Below are 16,725 nucleotides of genomic sequence, written 5' to 3'. Positions count from 1 at the left end.
AGCGCATCACTTCCTGTGCGCCAGAGGATTTTTCCCAGGAAAGAGCTACCAGACACAGACAATGGAAAAAGTTTCATGAACTGGACATAGGTTGAATCACTGTATTATATTAATCAGCGATGGAAAGTGGCAAAATGGGCATTTATTTACAAGAAAATGTCATGGATTATTTAGTATTGTCATTGCATTCTAGGCAGAAAAACAGAAGGGACCACAAATTTTGCTTATAATTAGCAATAATACTTTACAATAAGGGTACATTAATTACGGGTTAGTAATATGGTGTTAATGTTAACTATGGTATTCATTTATACATTATTTAATAGTTTATAAAGATGACTATGAACACCATTAGTAAATGATTACCAGACACATTAGTTAATTGTTAATTAAGGGTTAGTTAATGCTTATTAAGCATTAACTAACCCTTAATTAATGTACCCTTATTGTAAAATGTTACCGCAATATTAAGGAAATATGTTACTATGTGCTACTATTTTGAACCATGGAGTAACACTGTGATCCTTACAATACTCGATACAGTCAGATTCCCTTCATCATATGTGACACGGCAAAATCCACTGAACCGTGAATCATGCCACACCAGACAAAAAACGGCCTATGCAACGTTTTCCTCACCACATTTGGTTTGCTGTGGAGCACAAACTGTTTTTTTTTTTCCACGCAAACATCCCCATTGCCTGCGTCGAGCCACCAGAATGTGTAAAAGCTGTTAGCAATCACTCATGATGTTTTGTTTTAATCATGGCACAATTATATGATAAACAACACCTGCTTGACAATATATTTTTTGGGGGATTTATTTTACCGAGAGAGACGAGCGAGAGTGCAGGGGTAAAGAAAGACAGATGGTTCGTGGGGGCCGGGGTAGCGGGGAGGAGGAACCCGGGAGGAGAAAACGGGGAGCGAAGGGTGGAGGATTCTCGGTGGGAGGAAAAAGGGAGGTGGGAGGGGAGGGAGGGTGGCAGCGGCGGCGGCGGGGAGAAAGGAAGCAGTGTGAAAGAGGACATTAGTAATCTCCCCCAGCTGTTTGCGCGAACAGAGGGGACGTGCCGGCTCTCGCTCTCTCTTTTTGTGTCCGTCTATCAGCATCTCTTATCTTATTGACAAAGCGTGCGGTGTCCTGAAAGCTAGGCCCGGGCCCAAAGCCAGCCCGCTGAGCCTGAGAGGAGCACAGAGTCATAGATACGGGGGGATTATCTCTTATTATGGTCATGCCTCGCTTTGCACCCCCCCCGTCCTACCTCGTATCATAGGACTAGGACTGCAAGCGCGCGTGCACGAACGCGCCCGCGTACGTACGCTTTTTCCCCACCTGAGCCGGCGTGTGTTCGGGCACGCGCGGCTCAAAAGGGCCTATCTCATCGCATCAGACACCCCCTCTCAGATAGGCCTTATCGGAAGGTAAAAGATGGCAAGTGCTGCAGAGACTGATCCCTCTCCCCCCCCCCCAACAGGAGGAGCCGTACGTGATGTTCAAGAAGTCCGACAAGCCGCTCTACGGGAACGACCGCTTCGAGGGCTACTGCATAGACCTGCTGAGAGAGCTGGCCAGCATCCTGGGCTTCACCTACGAGGTCCGCCTGGTGGAAGATGGGAAGTACGGCGCCCAGGACGAGACCACGGGCCAGTGGAACGGCATGATCAAGGAGCTCATGGACCACGTGAGTCTCGAAATGTCGACGATCTACGATGCTGCATGAACGCTGCGAAAAACATCCACCTGAGCAAGTCATTTAGTCTCATGTTCAATGTTCAAATCTTCTTTTTCTTGAAACAAGAGAAAATTTCTGCCAGTGAGGTGATAACTCCACTTGTTTCCAATGCAGTTTCAGGAATTTTCTAGAAATAAGTGTCAGTATCTTGAAGAAACTAACACTTGATTCTACAAAATTCTTGAAAGATTCTTCAAAAGTTGATTTGTATTGGAAACAAGTGAAATTATCTAACCCCGTTGGCAGACGTTTTCACTTGTTTTAAGAAAAAAAAATGCAATTTTAGGACTCAATAATAGACTAAATGACTTGTTAAGATGGAAAAAATTTTTGCAGTGAAAGAAATCCCGAGTTCAACATCAGTCCAAACGAGCGCCTGATTTTCATATTTTAATATGATATTATATAAAGATACACAAAAGCACATACATCCAAACTAGTAGGTGCTGGACAGAAAAGCAGTCAAATATTAAAGATAGAGTCCACACACTACAAATAGCTCCCATTGTGTTTATTGGTATTACCACCACATGTGAAACACCTTACAAATACCTATTAGAGGGGGTCATCTGACAAGTCACCTGATACTATAGCTAGATAGAGACTTAAAGTGAAATTCATGTAAAATCCCAAACAGTGCAAAGAAAAAAAAAAAGCAGAACACAAACAAAGCAGTACACAAAAGCAAATCCAACAATAGTAAATTGGACAATAAATTACACAATTATATCGATATTCAATATACAATCTCCATGTACAATCTGCACCATTTGAATATAGCATGACTAAAGCATCAGGTCAGTAATACCATCATAATGTCATGGCATATTAAGAGGAAAAAAGAAGTATTTAGAGGTGCCTCTGCTAATCTAAAAAAGGGTTCTATTAAAGTCCTGATCCCACAGCTAGTAAAGTGCATGTAAGAGCTAGTAGAGAGCATAGTGTAAGCAATATGACACACATAAACACAATAAACTCAGCAGAGTAATACAGAGGTACACAGGCAAAATATGGAGGATGCTAGTTGGAAAAACGCTAATTGGAAAAAAGGTTGAACAAAGGAAGCCATCAGACTGGAGGAGAGTGGGGGCTAGTGTGTCAGGGGTACAGATCCAAAATGCTCCTCATAATATGATATGGTAGATGATTTGAACTGATATCATAAAGATATTTAGGTCCTGATTTCACTAAACGATGCAGGCCAGCAGCTGTGGACGACTTTGGATAGCGTCTCAAATGTAATTTTCATGCTATATTTTCATGGGTTTTTCAACGTCGGCGCATCAGCATCGGCATCTACTCGACATCAAAGTGCTTGCAGGAAAATGACCAAGGATGAGATGCAGTGATGAGGTGCCGCACTGCACTGAGACATACTGAGAGGGTAAGAAAGTGAGAAAGAAGGAAGGAAAGCAAGAAAGAAAGAAAGAAAGAAAGAAAGGGAGGTGGCAACTCCCGCTCCTGCATTGAGAGAACAGCGATGCGATGAGAGCATAGATTCTGTCTTGAGTTGTTTCCCCTACAGAGCTTATTAAAACACACACACACACGCACTAACACACACGATCTGCCCACAGTGTAGATCATTAAGCTTGACAAACTAAGTCCCAGTTAGGATAAACTGCATGGGCAGAAAAATAGCAGGCGCTGCACAGCCAATAGTCAATATCTGACCCCATTAAAAGCGGCACCCATGAGCGGCCGAGTCTCCCTTAACACCGTAGGACATGTCTTCTAGTCTCGGCTGCTCTTGATCATGCAGTGATTGGCTGTCGTGACAGATATCCTGGTCTTTTCATGGGCGAAAGGCCCAATCCCCTATGAGACGATGCTGAGTGCGGGTTTGCCCCACTTCTTCTGCAGGGTCCAGGCTTGACTTAGACAGATGGTGATTGCAGGAGACAAGGCCTCAGAAGAGTTGGGAGTGTAGACTCACAGGGAAGAAGTTGAGCTGAGGAGGAAGTGGTGAATTGAGTTGAACAAGTTGGAAATATCCTGTCAAAGGAATTTACCAAAATTATCTTTGGCCTGTCTAATGCTCAAAGCGGAGTAAACACATCCAGATTTATTCGGCTGGAGTTCGTATTTACTCTTTGTAGCATTGTATTATAGTTGTTCAGATAGGTTTAGTTGTATAACTGGGAGTATACAGGACCCTGCCTGATATCAGAAATACTTTTTCATATATCACAATTATGAGCACTGAGCTCAGTCGGTGCAGTCTAGAGTGATATATGGCAACCTTCATGGGACAAAAAGGATATATCTTTGAGAAATGAACCACTTGACCTCGTTGTGAATGTTTAGCATTTACAGTCACATCGCAGCCTGAGATTTATGAACTGTCAGTGGCACTACGGTTTTCACCCCAGATATGGTAACATGATTGGCTGGACAGGTTGTACATCCTGTCTCTATAACTCACAGGCACAAGTTTAACATAAACACGACTTCAATGCATGTCCAAGGAGGAATGACACCATAATACAAATAACTCTGTGGAAAGGCCATTTCAATGTTGATCAGATATCAAACTTCTTACAAATATTGTACAATGCACACGGGTACACAAACAATCTTACCCTACGTTCAGAGTGGACGTGCATAATAATTTAGAGGTGGTGCAAATAGATGCAAAGTCAGTGGAAGGAGGTGAACAGAGTGAGATGGACACAACTTCATCCTAGGCGGTGCAAAGTGAGGCAAAGTGGTGTTTGCTCCAGGTGACATTTTCCAACTTGAGAGAGACATTTAGCTTGACCGACTAAAGTGAATGCCAATCAGCTTCAAACTCTATCCAGGCGCCTGTAAATGCACCCCCACACCTAGTATTTTTAGAAGAAAAAAATGGCCACTGGGCATTTTTGACCAATAACACTGACCGATGACATCTGCACAAAAACTTTATTAAAAGTTTATAAAAGCTGATTCCCCAGAGAAGACACTGGTGGTGCTGCTGCCAAGCCTGGAGCAAAATAATTAAAATGCAGCATGATAGCATAAAATAGTTAAGGCTGAAGCAGAATTTTAACTAATCTACACTGTCTCGTCAAGAAATATGTCATCCAAAACCATTAATCATAATGGGACTGTAGAAATGTGTTAGCCAAAACCACTAATTTAATCAGACTATAGAAAGATGTCAGCCAAAACCACTAGTCATTATAGCTGGACTATAGAAAGATGTCAACCAAACCACTAATCATAATGGGACTATAGAAAGATGTCAACCACATCCATTAATCATAATGGGGCTATAGAAAGATGTCAGCCAAACCACTAATCATAATGGGACTATAGAAAGATGTCAACCACATCCATTAATCGTAATGGTACTATAGAAAGATGTCAACCAAACCACTAATCATAATTGCTTGACTATAGAAAGATGTCAACCAAACCACTAATCATAATGGGACTATAGAAAGATGTCAACCAAACCACTAATCATAATGGGACTAAAGAAAGATGTCAATCAAACAACTAATCATAATGGAACTATAGAAAGATGTCAGCCAAACCACTAATCATAATGGGACTATAGAAAGATGTCAACCAAACCACTACTCATAATGACTGGACTATAGAAAGATGTCAACCAAACCACTAATCATAATGGGACTATAGAAAGATGTCAACCAAACCACTGCTTTCTGTTGTTTCAAGTGGTTTCATCAGACCTGCTGCATGTCATCACGCCAATTTTGCTGCTTATTTTACAATCAATCCATCAAACAAGAGTACAGTGAGGTGAAAGCTTGCCCCCTCCGTCTGAACATAGGGTTACAATGTGCATAGATGTGATCGTCACAATCATTGTCAATATCAGTAGGAGGAGAGGGCTTGCTGTAGGTTAGGTTGGGCTCTGTTCGGTTTGGTTTAATGGACGCCATTGTGTCTCAGTGGTTAGCACTGTTGCCTCACAACAACCAAGGGTGCTCCAGTTTCCTCCCACAGTCCAAAGACATAGACATCAGGTGGATTGGAGTCTCTAAATTGCCCATAGGTATAAATGTGTCTGTCTATCTGTGTTAGCCCTGTGATGGACTGGAGACCTGTCTAGGTTGTCTCCCTGCCTCCCACCCAATGCATGCTGGGTTAGGCTCCATCACCCCCACCACCTTAAGTGAGTAGAAAAAATGAAGGAGTCGTTTGGTTTAGGGTCCAGAGAGAGAAATGGTTTAGTTTAGCAGGGAAGAGTGTGCTTGACGGGCGGAAAGAGAAAGAAGGCTTTAAATTTCTTGCTAAGTGCCTTGGGACAGACTCTGTGGTGTGTAAAGACCCTGTTTTCTTAATTTGATTGCCTCTAAATGCTTCCTGTGCTCCTGACTTACGGCCTATCCCTCTTCCCTTTTATGTTTGCTGTTGACAGAGAGCTGATCTTGCAGTGGCTCCCCTTGCCATCACATATGTGCGCGAGAAGGTCATCGACTTCTCCAAGCCCTTCATGACGCTGGGGATAAGTATACTGTACCGCAAGCCCAACGGGACCAACCCTGGGGTCTTCTCCTTCCTCAACCCCCTCTCGCCCGATATCTGGATGTATATTCTGCTGGCTTACTTGGGTGTCAGTTGTGTGCTGTTTGTCATAGCCAGGTAACATGTCACTTCTCAGTGATCACAGCTTCACACACAGTCAGACACACGCTTAGCTGCCATCGCCTCAGCCTCGCCCATCTGACTAACAACAGGCTAATGTCTGTAATTACAGGATCAACGTCCTGAGCACACACGACTCGCTCATAGTTAAAACTCATCACTCAGTGACAAAACTGACACTAATCGATGGTCATGTATCATAGCCCAGAGTCGACAGCGTCATTTCCACGCAATCTTTTAATGCAATTTATCCATAAAGGCTCACAAGGACATTTGCCTGTTTTCTCAATTTGATTAATTTATGCAAAGAGTCCGTTTTTTTTCTTCCAGTTTAACTAGAATTTTCCCAGATTGGCACTTGGAAAGGCTGCTAAGTTATTCCTGGCCTGTTTCTACACACATAGTTCCCAGCAAAAACCCTCAGGAGATCCAGAAATACACAGGAACACAAACCTTATGAGCAGAGAAGTTATATCAGCCGTTTCAGGATTGTGTGTGTGTGTGTGTGTGTGTGTGTTTGAGAGCGAGCGACAAAGATTGTGCACACGTATGGATGTGTGTGTTTGCGCGTGTGTGCGCGCGCACGCGTGTGTGATGTGTCCACCTCGATGTGAACGGCTGCTGCCCCTCCTCCCACCTTTTCCCTCGCTGTCCCCAGTGTCTCAGAGTCTGTGCTGTCTTTTCTTTTCTCTTGTTTTCTTCACCTTGCTTCAAACACAAAACAGTGTGACACAGAGATATGGTCGTGTTTACCACAGTTCCTAATAAAGTCGCTCCGTGGCAGGTAAGGGTGCAATCACTATCTACGGTTTGTTTTCTTTGGTCCCAAACCATAGTGGGAAAGTTTACTTTGTCGAATTTTTGTGTTTGGCTCGTTTAGGTGCACACTGCCCAGTTACAAATGATGGGGGTTGGGGATTGAGGGAATGGGGGGAGGGGAGAGGTAATTGTAACCATGATGGACTTGTCTGCACTCGTTTATCTCCTCTGGTGTTCATACCAGTTAAGAACATCCATCTCCTCCTACCCATAAACTCTTGCGTTTTGGGGTCATTCCGTGTAGATGGTTCAGATTACGTTCTCACTCCTAATGACGTTCTCTTGTTCTCTTGGAAGAAGACATTTTCTGACATGCGGTTATTTTTTCACCTACTCAAACATATAGAATAGAATATCTTTATTGTCAACGAGATTAAGTTTGCAGCTTCCGTACTCGATGCAATAAAAGAACAACAAATAGGTAAAAATAGAACAATAAATAAGAAAAAAATAAATAGCAATAAGGTAGCAATAAAAGTAACGAACAGTATAAACCGTGCCCGGCAGTAGTAGTAAATAGAACTACAGCTCGGATGTGCAAAGCAGCAACAAAACCAGTACAGTACGGGAATGTAGATATAGAGTCATTCATAAAACACAAAGTGGATGAATGTATTGTTCCCTGAAAACTGAGGTAATTAACACAATATCCAGACAGTAACACAGAATGAAGGAGAGTGGACCCCTGTGTAACTGTATAGCTCATCACATATATATCACATTAAATGAGTAAACGCCCCAGAGTTCAAATAGACCGCTCCGAACATGATTGGTGTGAACACACCCAAAGATTTATAGGGTTCCCACCGGTCATGGACATTCTGGAATTCACATTGACTGCATTAGATGGTGGTTTTCAGCCCAACTGTAGTGGAAACCAGACTGTTTATCCCATTAGGAAAACAACATAAACTAGAAGGGCACTCAGAGAGCACAGACCTCCACCAAGGTTTGTGCTATTATTGCTTGTTCGTGAGTCGGATCCAGATCCGCTCCAAAATTTAATGGGTTCTTCCTTGGCCCATGCTACACCCTTCCACGAGTTTCATGAAAATCTGGCCAGTAGTTTTTCCGAAATCCTGCTAACAGTCAAACAGACAGACAAACAAACGGCACTGAAAACATAACCTCCTTGGCGGAGGTAACAAACCAGGAAGAAAGAATATTTTTTAGGTAATGGAAGTGCTCTGACTTAGTCATGAACAGTCATGGAAAAGTCATGATAGTTTACATCAGGGCCTCGGTGGGAAGTCTGAATTTTTGTCGTTCTGTGGCTCTTCAGGTAGAGTATGGTGCTAAAGCCGCAAAGATTAGGGCTTTGATTCCCTCAAGGGCACGGGTGGACAATCATGCATCACGGAGGGTCAAGAGTCTGCAGGCTTTCCTTCCAGCCAAAGACTACAGCAGGCAATTTCACTGATTAGTTCCTCCTCTTTGGTTGAAGGTGTGTTAATCACCCGGCGTAGTCTTTGGTCGGAAAGAAAACCCGCAGACTCTCGGCACTCCATGGCACATGATTGTCCACGCTTGCTCTGGGGCCACCCGTGCTAAAATTGCATGCACTCATGACACTGTAAGACCCCTTGGATGGAAACGTCCATCAAATGGCAGAAAAAACAGTTATATTTTATCAGGGTTTCACAAAAGTGTCTACTGTGTGGTTATTATCGCTCTGATTTTTCAGAGCTTGAATCTTTGTTAAATTACGTTGGCTTTTTGTACGCATCAAGTATGTCACTAGTCACTAGTTGGATCGCTATTAGTTTCATTACATGTACATGGCTTATCCGTGACCTCTCAGCTATTTTCATCCCTGATATTATTGTATTTCTGATATTTCTGTAACATTTGAGTACAAGCTTAACATATATTATCACAGAATCATGTTAAAGTTTATAAGATAGGAGGATAACTACAGTATATGCAACAGATACAAACACCCTATCTTCATTGCTATTTTGTTCATCAACTCTTCAGATTAGTTTGGTGATGCAACTCGCATCAGTGGTGCTTTTCCTGGTGAAATGATAGAAGGCATTGTTTGCACTGGTTGTCTTTCCTTTGGTGTCTTTGTTCAGACCGATGCTTTCAGTCGTTGAAACTAGGGCAATGTTTTTGATGGATCGCTCACTTGATCTAGTGGCTGTTGCCTGTGGCTGGTGTTTGAAGCATGGTGAAGAAAAAGAGAAAGAAAAGTTCATGTTAACTCTAAAACTTTCGGTGAGACGTCGGCTCTGTTGCAGCCCCGGCCCGACAGTTTTACAGTTAACGCACATGTGTTTTCCAATGTTACTGGCGATATGATCACACAAGAGCATAAAAAGCGGCAACTGTCATCTAAGTTGGTTCAGAATATGCACCTATCTTTATTTATTATCACAATAAGTAAGTCTTTGGGTAAGTGTATAAATTTCCCCCTCACTCTACTCCTTTTTTTTCTCCTGTATACACAAATGCATGTCAGGCTGTAGTTGCATGCCTTTACTGTATAGTCTAGCACAACACAGTCGTACAAACTTTTGTGAAATGAGTACAAACTCTTGAAACGCAGATTATGTGTTGTGGACACGACGAGTAATGTGAAGATTCGGTTCCTTCACCACGAAAGGATTATGTGACAGTAGTCAGAGTTTGACACACCTTTTTTGCATTTGTCACATGAAAAGCTTAGCTAACCGCCAGGTTTAGGGAAGAAAAACAACTTTGGTTAAGATTAGGCTTAGGTTAACTTTGGTTAAAGGCATACTGAGTAGGAAACACAGCTTTCAAAGGGAGTCATTCCTATGTTTGCAGGGTCCTATGTTCCCAGGGTCATATGTTCCCAGGGTCCTATGTTCCCCAGTTCTAGGGTTGGGGTTAGGGTTTAGGGTTTAGGTTAGAGACCTTAAAAATCAAATAAAATGATAACCATTGGTTTTGTTGTGTTTATATAGCTGTTTTGAAGCCTTGTTCCAATAAAAAAAAACTGGATAATATTTATGAAATATGGGAACATAGGACCTTGGGAACTTAGGACTCTGGGAACATAGGACCCTGGGAACATTGATACGCTCCTGTTTCAAAGTTGAGCCACTAAAAAGTACAGCGAGGCAAAAACGCCAAGCAGACAAGGCTCATTCCAAAACGAGAGTGAATCTGGGGTTGGCTTTCACCTGTTGGTGAGCATTGAAGGAGAGGCTGGGAACACGGAGTTGGCCTGTTTTCTGTCGGACAGGTAGGTACCGTTTAGTTTAGCTAGCTATATCAGCTTTTCTATTACAACGAGGCTACGCTAACAATGGTAGCTAGCTGCCGGCTCACAACACACTAGCTCTGACCAGAACTCCAGTTACTCTATATTACAGTTTTGGACCGCTCCTGTTGCCAGCGAGGCTTTAATATAAAACAATTCAGCAGTGGTTGGTTGCAGGGGCGGACTTACCATTAGGCAAAGGTAGGCAGCTGCCTTGGGCCCCGGCAACAGAAGGCCCCACAAAAGACAAGAATACAACTAATGTAAACCTATTTTAAATCAATTTAAAGAAATATATTTTTGGAAAAACACCCCTCTTTTTGTTACAATAAATTACTTCAATCGGGAGTCATGGTCACTCCCCTACTCAGTCAAGCTATAGTGGGCTATTCCACTTCTAGTGAGATTTTGCCAGTTGACTTTAAGCTCATTTTCCTTGTCTCTGCATCAGTAGCTGAGAGAGAAGTTAAAAATTTAAATAAGCAAAGCTACCTAAGTTTACATATAGAAAGGATGGATTAATAAGCGAGAGAGTTGGAATTCAGGGGGGCCCATGCTTGCCTTTGCCTAGGGCCCCCAAATCACTAAGTCCGCCCCTGGTTGGTTGCAGACGTACACACCTGCTGCCAAAAGGTTGAGGCCCAGAAATGCCCCGAAAATACAGGTAGAAGTCAGGGTCTCTGCTGACACAGACACCGTTACAGAGTTACAGACTGCAGATGGGCCGTAAGTAATGATTGAGGATCATTTTTGGATGAGTTTATGCTATTACAAGGAGGAAAATCCTGCTCCATATGCCTTTAAAATGTAGGTAACTAATACAATTTGGTTAAAGTTAGGTTAAGGCTTTAGTCATGGTTAAATACCATGTAGTCATGGTTAAATACCATTACTAAAACCTGGTTCATCAGAGTTGAAGGGAAATGTCCATCCACCCCCCCGACCTCCACACCCTTACTCTCCACCGCTGTATTTCAATGTCAAACTGCTGCCTGTTAGTCGTGTCTTCTTCATGTAATCCTTTCCTGGTGGGGGAAACTGATTTTTCTCTCTTTCCGTTCGTTCGCACAGCACGTTATTTGCATTTTAATACATCGTGCTCATTTCACGAAATCAAAGACCAGACCAGACTGTCTAGCAACACAAATCTGAAAGGCAAGATCTAACACCACAGGGGTTAGCTTACTCTGCATTTATATATATATATATATATATGTGTGTACACATTATACATTTTATCTATGTATGCTTGTGTTTGTATTGTACTGTGTGATTGAGTGTTTGTATGAGTGAGAGACTGACAGAGAGGGATAGTGATTGAGACTGAATGTTGGACTGATGACATACAAAGTGCAGGAGTTCGACTGCCTTTAGGTAACTGATAGTAGCTTCTCTTTGCCATATTTAGGCCTATTCCACATGGGTGCACATGATTACTCTGTTGCACAGCCACCTCCCCTCATATCCCCGTTTACTGTTGCTAATGTTAGTGGTTTCTTTTGCTTTTATGTTCCCTCTAATAGCATACCATACCAATGCTGCTTCTCTGTAAGGCAGGTGATGAAACAGCTAAAAAAACCCCTCTATTGTAGATCACACCTCCGCTGAAGCCTGTGCATTATCACCTTGTTACACTTTGGGGAATCAAATTCCCCGCATCCTCCGCATCAAGCAAATTTTTTCTTAAGATAACCGAGAAGCAGAGGCAACGCTCAGTGACGATAATCTAACATAGCGTTTGTGCAGAATATTTCCCTTCTTTCTGCAAATAATTATGACTCATGATATTGACATCTAGTTCTCGCTGTTCTTGCTCAAAATTAGAATATCTCTCTCTCTCTCTCTGCAAAGTCCTTCTTCCCTCACATCAAAGTGTCTGTCCTCAGTCTTTGAATAAACTGCCTTTGGTAACTGCATGCTCATATTAAAGGCACATCCCTCATCACGTGTTCTCTGTGCGAGAACGTTTGAATTTCTCTTCGGAATCCTGGAGGTTTTGAATACATTCTTATTAAAATCTTCTAAAAATGTAGCATTCAGCATCGCTGAGGTATTGATGCTTAATAAGCACGAAAACCGGGGTTTGACTAGTTCGAATATAGATTTTTGAAAGCCGATACCAATGTTTTAGTCGCTGATCACAGATATTTTGCGCTGATAAACAACACTGTGGACCATTTCCATTCTTGGCATGGAAAAGTATCTGGAAAAGCCTTCATAGCATCATGGGACACTAAAACTCTGGGATACATTACGGCCTTTAAATGAAGAATTGATTGACCAAAAAAAAAAAAATTGAACAATGAAATGAATAAAAAGAATCGCGCAAAGAAAATCAAATTTCATTGCAGGTTCTACAGATTGTATTTCTGCAGCTGTGATCAGGGAGGACCCTCCATCATATCAGAGGTGGACTACACCGCCTGGCTGATATCCGATATTTAATAAAAGGCCAATATCAATCGATTGTTTGGAAGTCATGTGGATACAGACACACACTATCCTGCGACATTCTGTTGATTCATCTCCCCTGACATTGGCGTTATCAAGCGCATCATCGGTTGAGTTTTCTGCAGGATGACCCTGCCCCCCTTCCCCATAGAAAGATAAAAGCCTCGCATTGTTTCGGGGGCCTGCTGGTGAGTTCCCTGCTTTCTGCCTGCGCTTATCTCTCCACTGACCTTGCTCAAAGTTTCTCCCTCTGCAGCACAGATGACCTGAGATAAACGTTAAGGGCAGCGTAATTGGATCAAAATGACAGCAAACGGGGGGGGGGGGCTGAGCGGCGCTACGTTGAGGGACAGGTTAAGCCGTGTTGTCTCCCGCAAACGGGATTGTTTTAGTATTCCCTCGGTACCGGGCCCCCGCCCAGCCGTCACCGGCGGTCCCTCGGCTCCAGCCCCGTCCCACGCTCCCGAGCACGGGTCGCCGTTGACAACTTTGCTTCCATCCATGTTCACGGCAAGCGGTAATTGGCTTTTCGGGTTACACGATCGGAGGAAACGCGCTCCGAGACCTCTGTATAGGGATCTCGGGGTGGGGGGGTGGGGGGGGGGGGCAGTCCGCGTACGTCACAGCGCGGTCGCAGTTCGGCTGAACTCAATTTGGCACCGCAAATTGACAAGCAAGCAAATCTGGGGCAAATTGAGTGAGCGGACAGATTGATTTAAGGCCAAGGATTCTCTTAAAGCGGGAATGGGGGAGGGACATTCAGAGGTCCTTGAGCCGTACGAAAAGAGAACATCCTCCAGAGTGTTGCGGGGGGGTGAAAAGGGGAACGGCGTGCGCTAACCACATTATAATAGCAAAGCCCATTAGTCAATGACAGGATGCAGTTATGACGCTGTCGTTTTTATCGATACAGCGATACGTCTTCATGTTCGGTAGAATGTTACTCAACATGGTAAAACCACATTTCAGCCAGAGGACAAGGGATCAGTGTAGCGTTTTCATCCGCATTATCCTCTATGCAGATGTTATACCCACGCCAGGTTATCGTTTTTGACTTTCAGCCCAATGAAAGGCCTAAACTGAGACGAGTCGACATTATGCATTACAATTTGATTAGTCAAACCCTTGTGTCTGTTAAACAGCTTGAGTGAAGATAGGGCCCGGATTCCCCCTACTCCAGCACAAACCAAATCAGGTCAGGATGCTTAATTGTAGCCCAATCAACCTTTACTAATGTAATGTCACTTTTATTTAACATGAATAAATGAGAAATCTCTTTGCTTGAGGAGTGCGCAGAGTGAGGGGGAGTGCTGAAGCCGGGGCGCGAGCATGATGGGAATGAACCGTTTGATCTGCTGAATATTAATGCTCCTCCAAGATTATAAGGATTATTAGTTCTTTTCTCAACTGACAATGAAGTTATTTTCAGACTCCCATCGATTAAATTATGGAGGGAATTGCCTTTGATATGAGCGTGCCCACATGAAGAGTCACTTTTGCAGTACGAGTTGTGGAATTCAAGCCCGTTCCCAAAGTACAAATCAGAACAGAGGGATGCAGATGAGCAACATGTTAAATCATTTCCGATGCTTTATTTTGACTAATGGGTTATTCACTGAAGAAATCAACATCTTAATTCATGTAATGAACTCTTAATTTACTAATCCAGTTAACGGCATAACAAGCTAAGATATGTACATGATAGCATATGGGAAGTGTCTTCTAGCATGATTTGCAGTAGATGGTGTACAGCATCTCCTCTCTGGACACGAAAGACTAACCTTTTTTTGTTCTCTCTCCCCTGTCTCCCCAGGTAGGATGGCCACTGTTGGTCTCTTACACTGTCTGCTCTTGTTTCATAATGCAACCGCAGTAAAACCTATATGTGTGTGTGTGTGTGCTCTCTGTTAACTGTCACAGGTTTAGTCCCTACGAGTGGTATAACCCCCACCCTTGCAACCCCGACTCGGATGTAGTGGAAAACAATTTCACCCTGCTAAATAGTTTCTGGTTCGGAGTTGGAGCTCTCATGCAGCAAGGTAGACGCCTCTGCCTGCCCCCCTTTTTTTAGCACAAGTCCCACTTTTTTGCTGGGGGTCAACCTTGCTCTTTGACCAGGCCCGTGACCATGCATGGGGGCCTCTGTGCATGTAGCTAGATGCTTACCGGTAGCGTGGGTCCCAACAGGACGGACCGAAGTGTGTCTTGGGATTTGAATGATGTGATTAGTGAATGAGGACAGTAGCAGCATGCTCCCCTCCTCCTTGCTCCCTAACTACTCTCCCTCCTCCCTAGTTCCTCCTTACCCCTCCTCCTTCCTATCCCCCCTAAACCTCTTCACAGCTATCTGTACAGGTAAGTGTGTCCATGCCAGAATAACTGAGACGGGTAAAGATGTGTGAGTCTGAATGAGAATGAGAACTCAGCAGTGCGCTATCTCTTAGCCTGCCTCTGTCCGGTTTTGTTTCCTTCTGCCAAACCAATGCCATATCTTCTCAACTAGTTGGCGTCTTTAGATTGAGAAAATATTGAGAAAAAAAAAAAAGGCCAAAATTAAACAAAAACCTTACGGAAACCATCTCTTCACATGTAATGGAATGATCTCATTTAGATGATTCTCTGTTTTGACTGGACTGCATGTTAAGATGTGAGATATGTTGCATTTTGAAATTAGCATTTTTGACGTTAAGCAATGGGCAATGCAACATATTTGAAGCAGATAGCGATGACTTTAGGGTCTGGAGAGCATGGTCTCTAAGGCCTGTGACTGCCTTGCATCTGGTCAGAGGAATGGGGCAGAGATAGAACTAGGTGCCATAGCCGGTGATGCTGCTGCAAGTCTGCAGAGACCGCAGTCTTTCCTAGAGAGGATTTAGTAGCTGATAATGTAAGCTCTGGTTGGCTGGTTGCATGCTATGACTTACTTATCCTGCATGCTTGATAATATCCCATAATTAGTGATTGAGTGATTTTTTTCACAGGTTTTGTGCCAATGGTTAGACTCTAATCAGCCCCCGCAACGCCCCCCCCCCCCTGCGCTTCCCTACTATGCCAGGGAAAACCTTCCCAAAAATTCTATGATCAACGAAAAAACATTTTACAGCTTATGATATTGAGGCATAATTCGGATTTTCTGCAAAATGCATGTTTATGCAACTAACTCATGAGTAGTTGGTCAGGAATACTGTGAATATCATGTATGTTGACTAGAAGACGTAGCGTCGTGTAGTATAATTAGTGTTGTTTAGTTGAAAAGCCAGTTGAAAAGGATATGTAGGGTTGACCAGTTGAGAAGATGTGGCTGAGGGTCAGAAGGCTACGGGGTTAGACTGGAGGAACACACTGTGTCTGCATGGCACTGTGCTGGTCTACACTGTAGAGAGGCTCCCCTGCCCGGCGGCTTGCCCTGCCCCCCAGAAAACTGTGGGATGTGCTGTTTGGTCATGACGTTACCTTGGGTACATGACAGTCAGCCCCAACCAGGTTCTGTTTGGGTTCGACTTGCCTCTCTGAGCCGATCGGTCCTCTTTTTCTTTTCTGGTTTCTGAGGTGGAACGGGGTAAGAAGCTCTTGAGCTGGTAAAATGTTCCACTTTCAAACAAACCCGCATCTGGTAGCTGGCAATGGGTCACAATCACAGAATAAGCAGAATCCACTGCTAGTGTTACAGTCAAAATACTGATGAATATGTATTTGTTTTTGTGCCTGTTATTGTGTTTTTTTTTGTTCTTTGGTGTGGTTTGATGAATGGGCAAAGTGGGTGGCAAGTGGCCATTCTGGGTGACTTTGATGCGGTGGTTGAGCCATGTCTGACAGTGTGGCTGGCTGGCGGCTAATGAGAGGTCAAAGGAATACATAGATTTTGGGAGATTGTGCTGTTGGTCAACT

The 16,725-nt window shown here is 43.4% G+C and overlaps 1 protein-coding gene across 1 annotated transcript in view; it reads left to right on the top strand.

The window, feature by feature from the left end:
• LOC139648538 (glutamate receptor ionotropic, kainate 2-like) overlaps nucleotides 1-16,725 on the top strand; it is a gene marked incomplete at both ends in the record, with an annotated part of 50,025 nt that overhangs the window by 20,478 nt on the left and 12,822 nt on the right. Inside the window, 3 exons of the mRNA XM_071524697.1 lie at nucleotides 1,479-1,685; nucleotides 6,109-6,332; nucleotides 14,758-14,876. Of these exons, the coding sequence (XP_071380798.1) occupies nucleotides 1,479-1,685; nucleotides 6,109-6,332; nucleotides 14,758-14,876 (550 nt within the window). The remainder of the gene's footprint in view (nucleotides 1-1,478; nucleotides 1,686-6,108; nucleotides 6,333-14,757; nucleotides 14,877-16,725) is intronic.

This window comes from Centroberyx affinis, unplaced genomic scaffold (genome assembly GCF_046629955.1).
Source record: "Centroberyx affinis isolate AG114_WGS23_722 - 3 ecotype Tasmania unplaced genomic scaffold, CSIRO-AGI_Caff_v1 ptg001225l_1, whole genome shotgun sequence".
Lineage (NCBI taxonomy): Eukaryota > Metazoa > Chordata > Actinopteri > Beryciformes > Berycidae > Centroberyx > Centroberyx affinis.
Note: the sequence above shows the minus strand (reverse complement) of the source record. Positions and strands in the feature narration are given on the sequence as shown.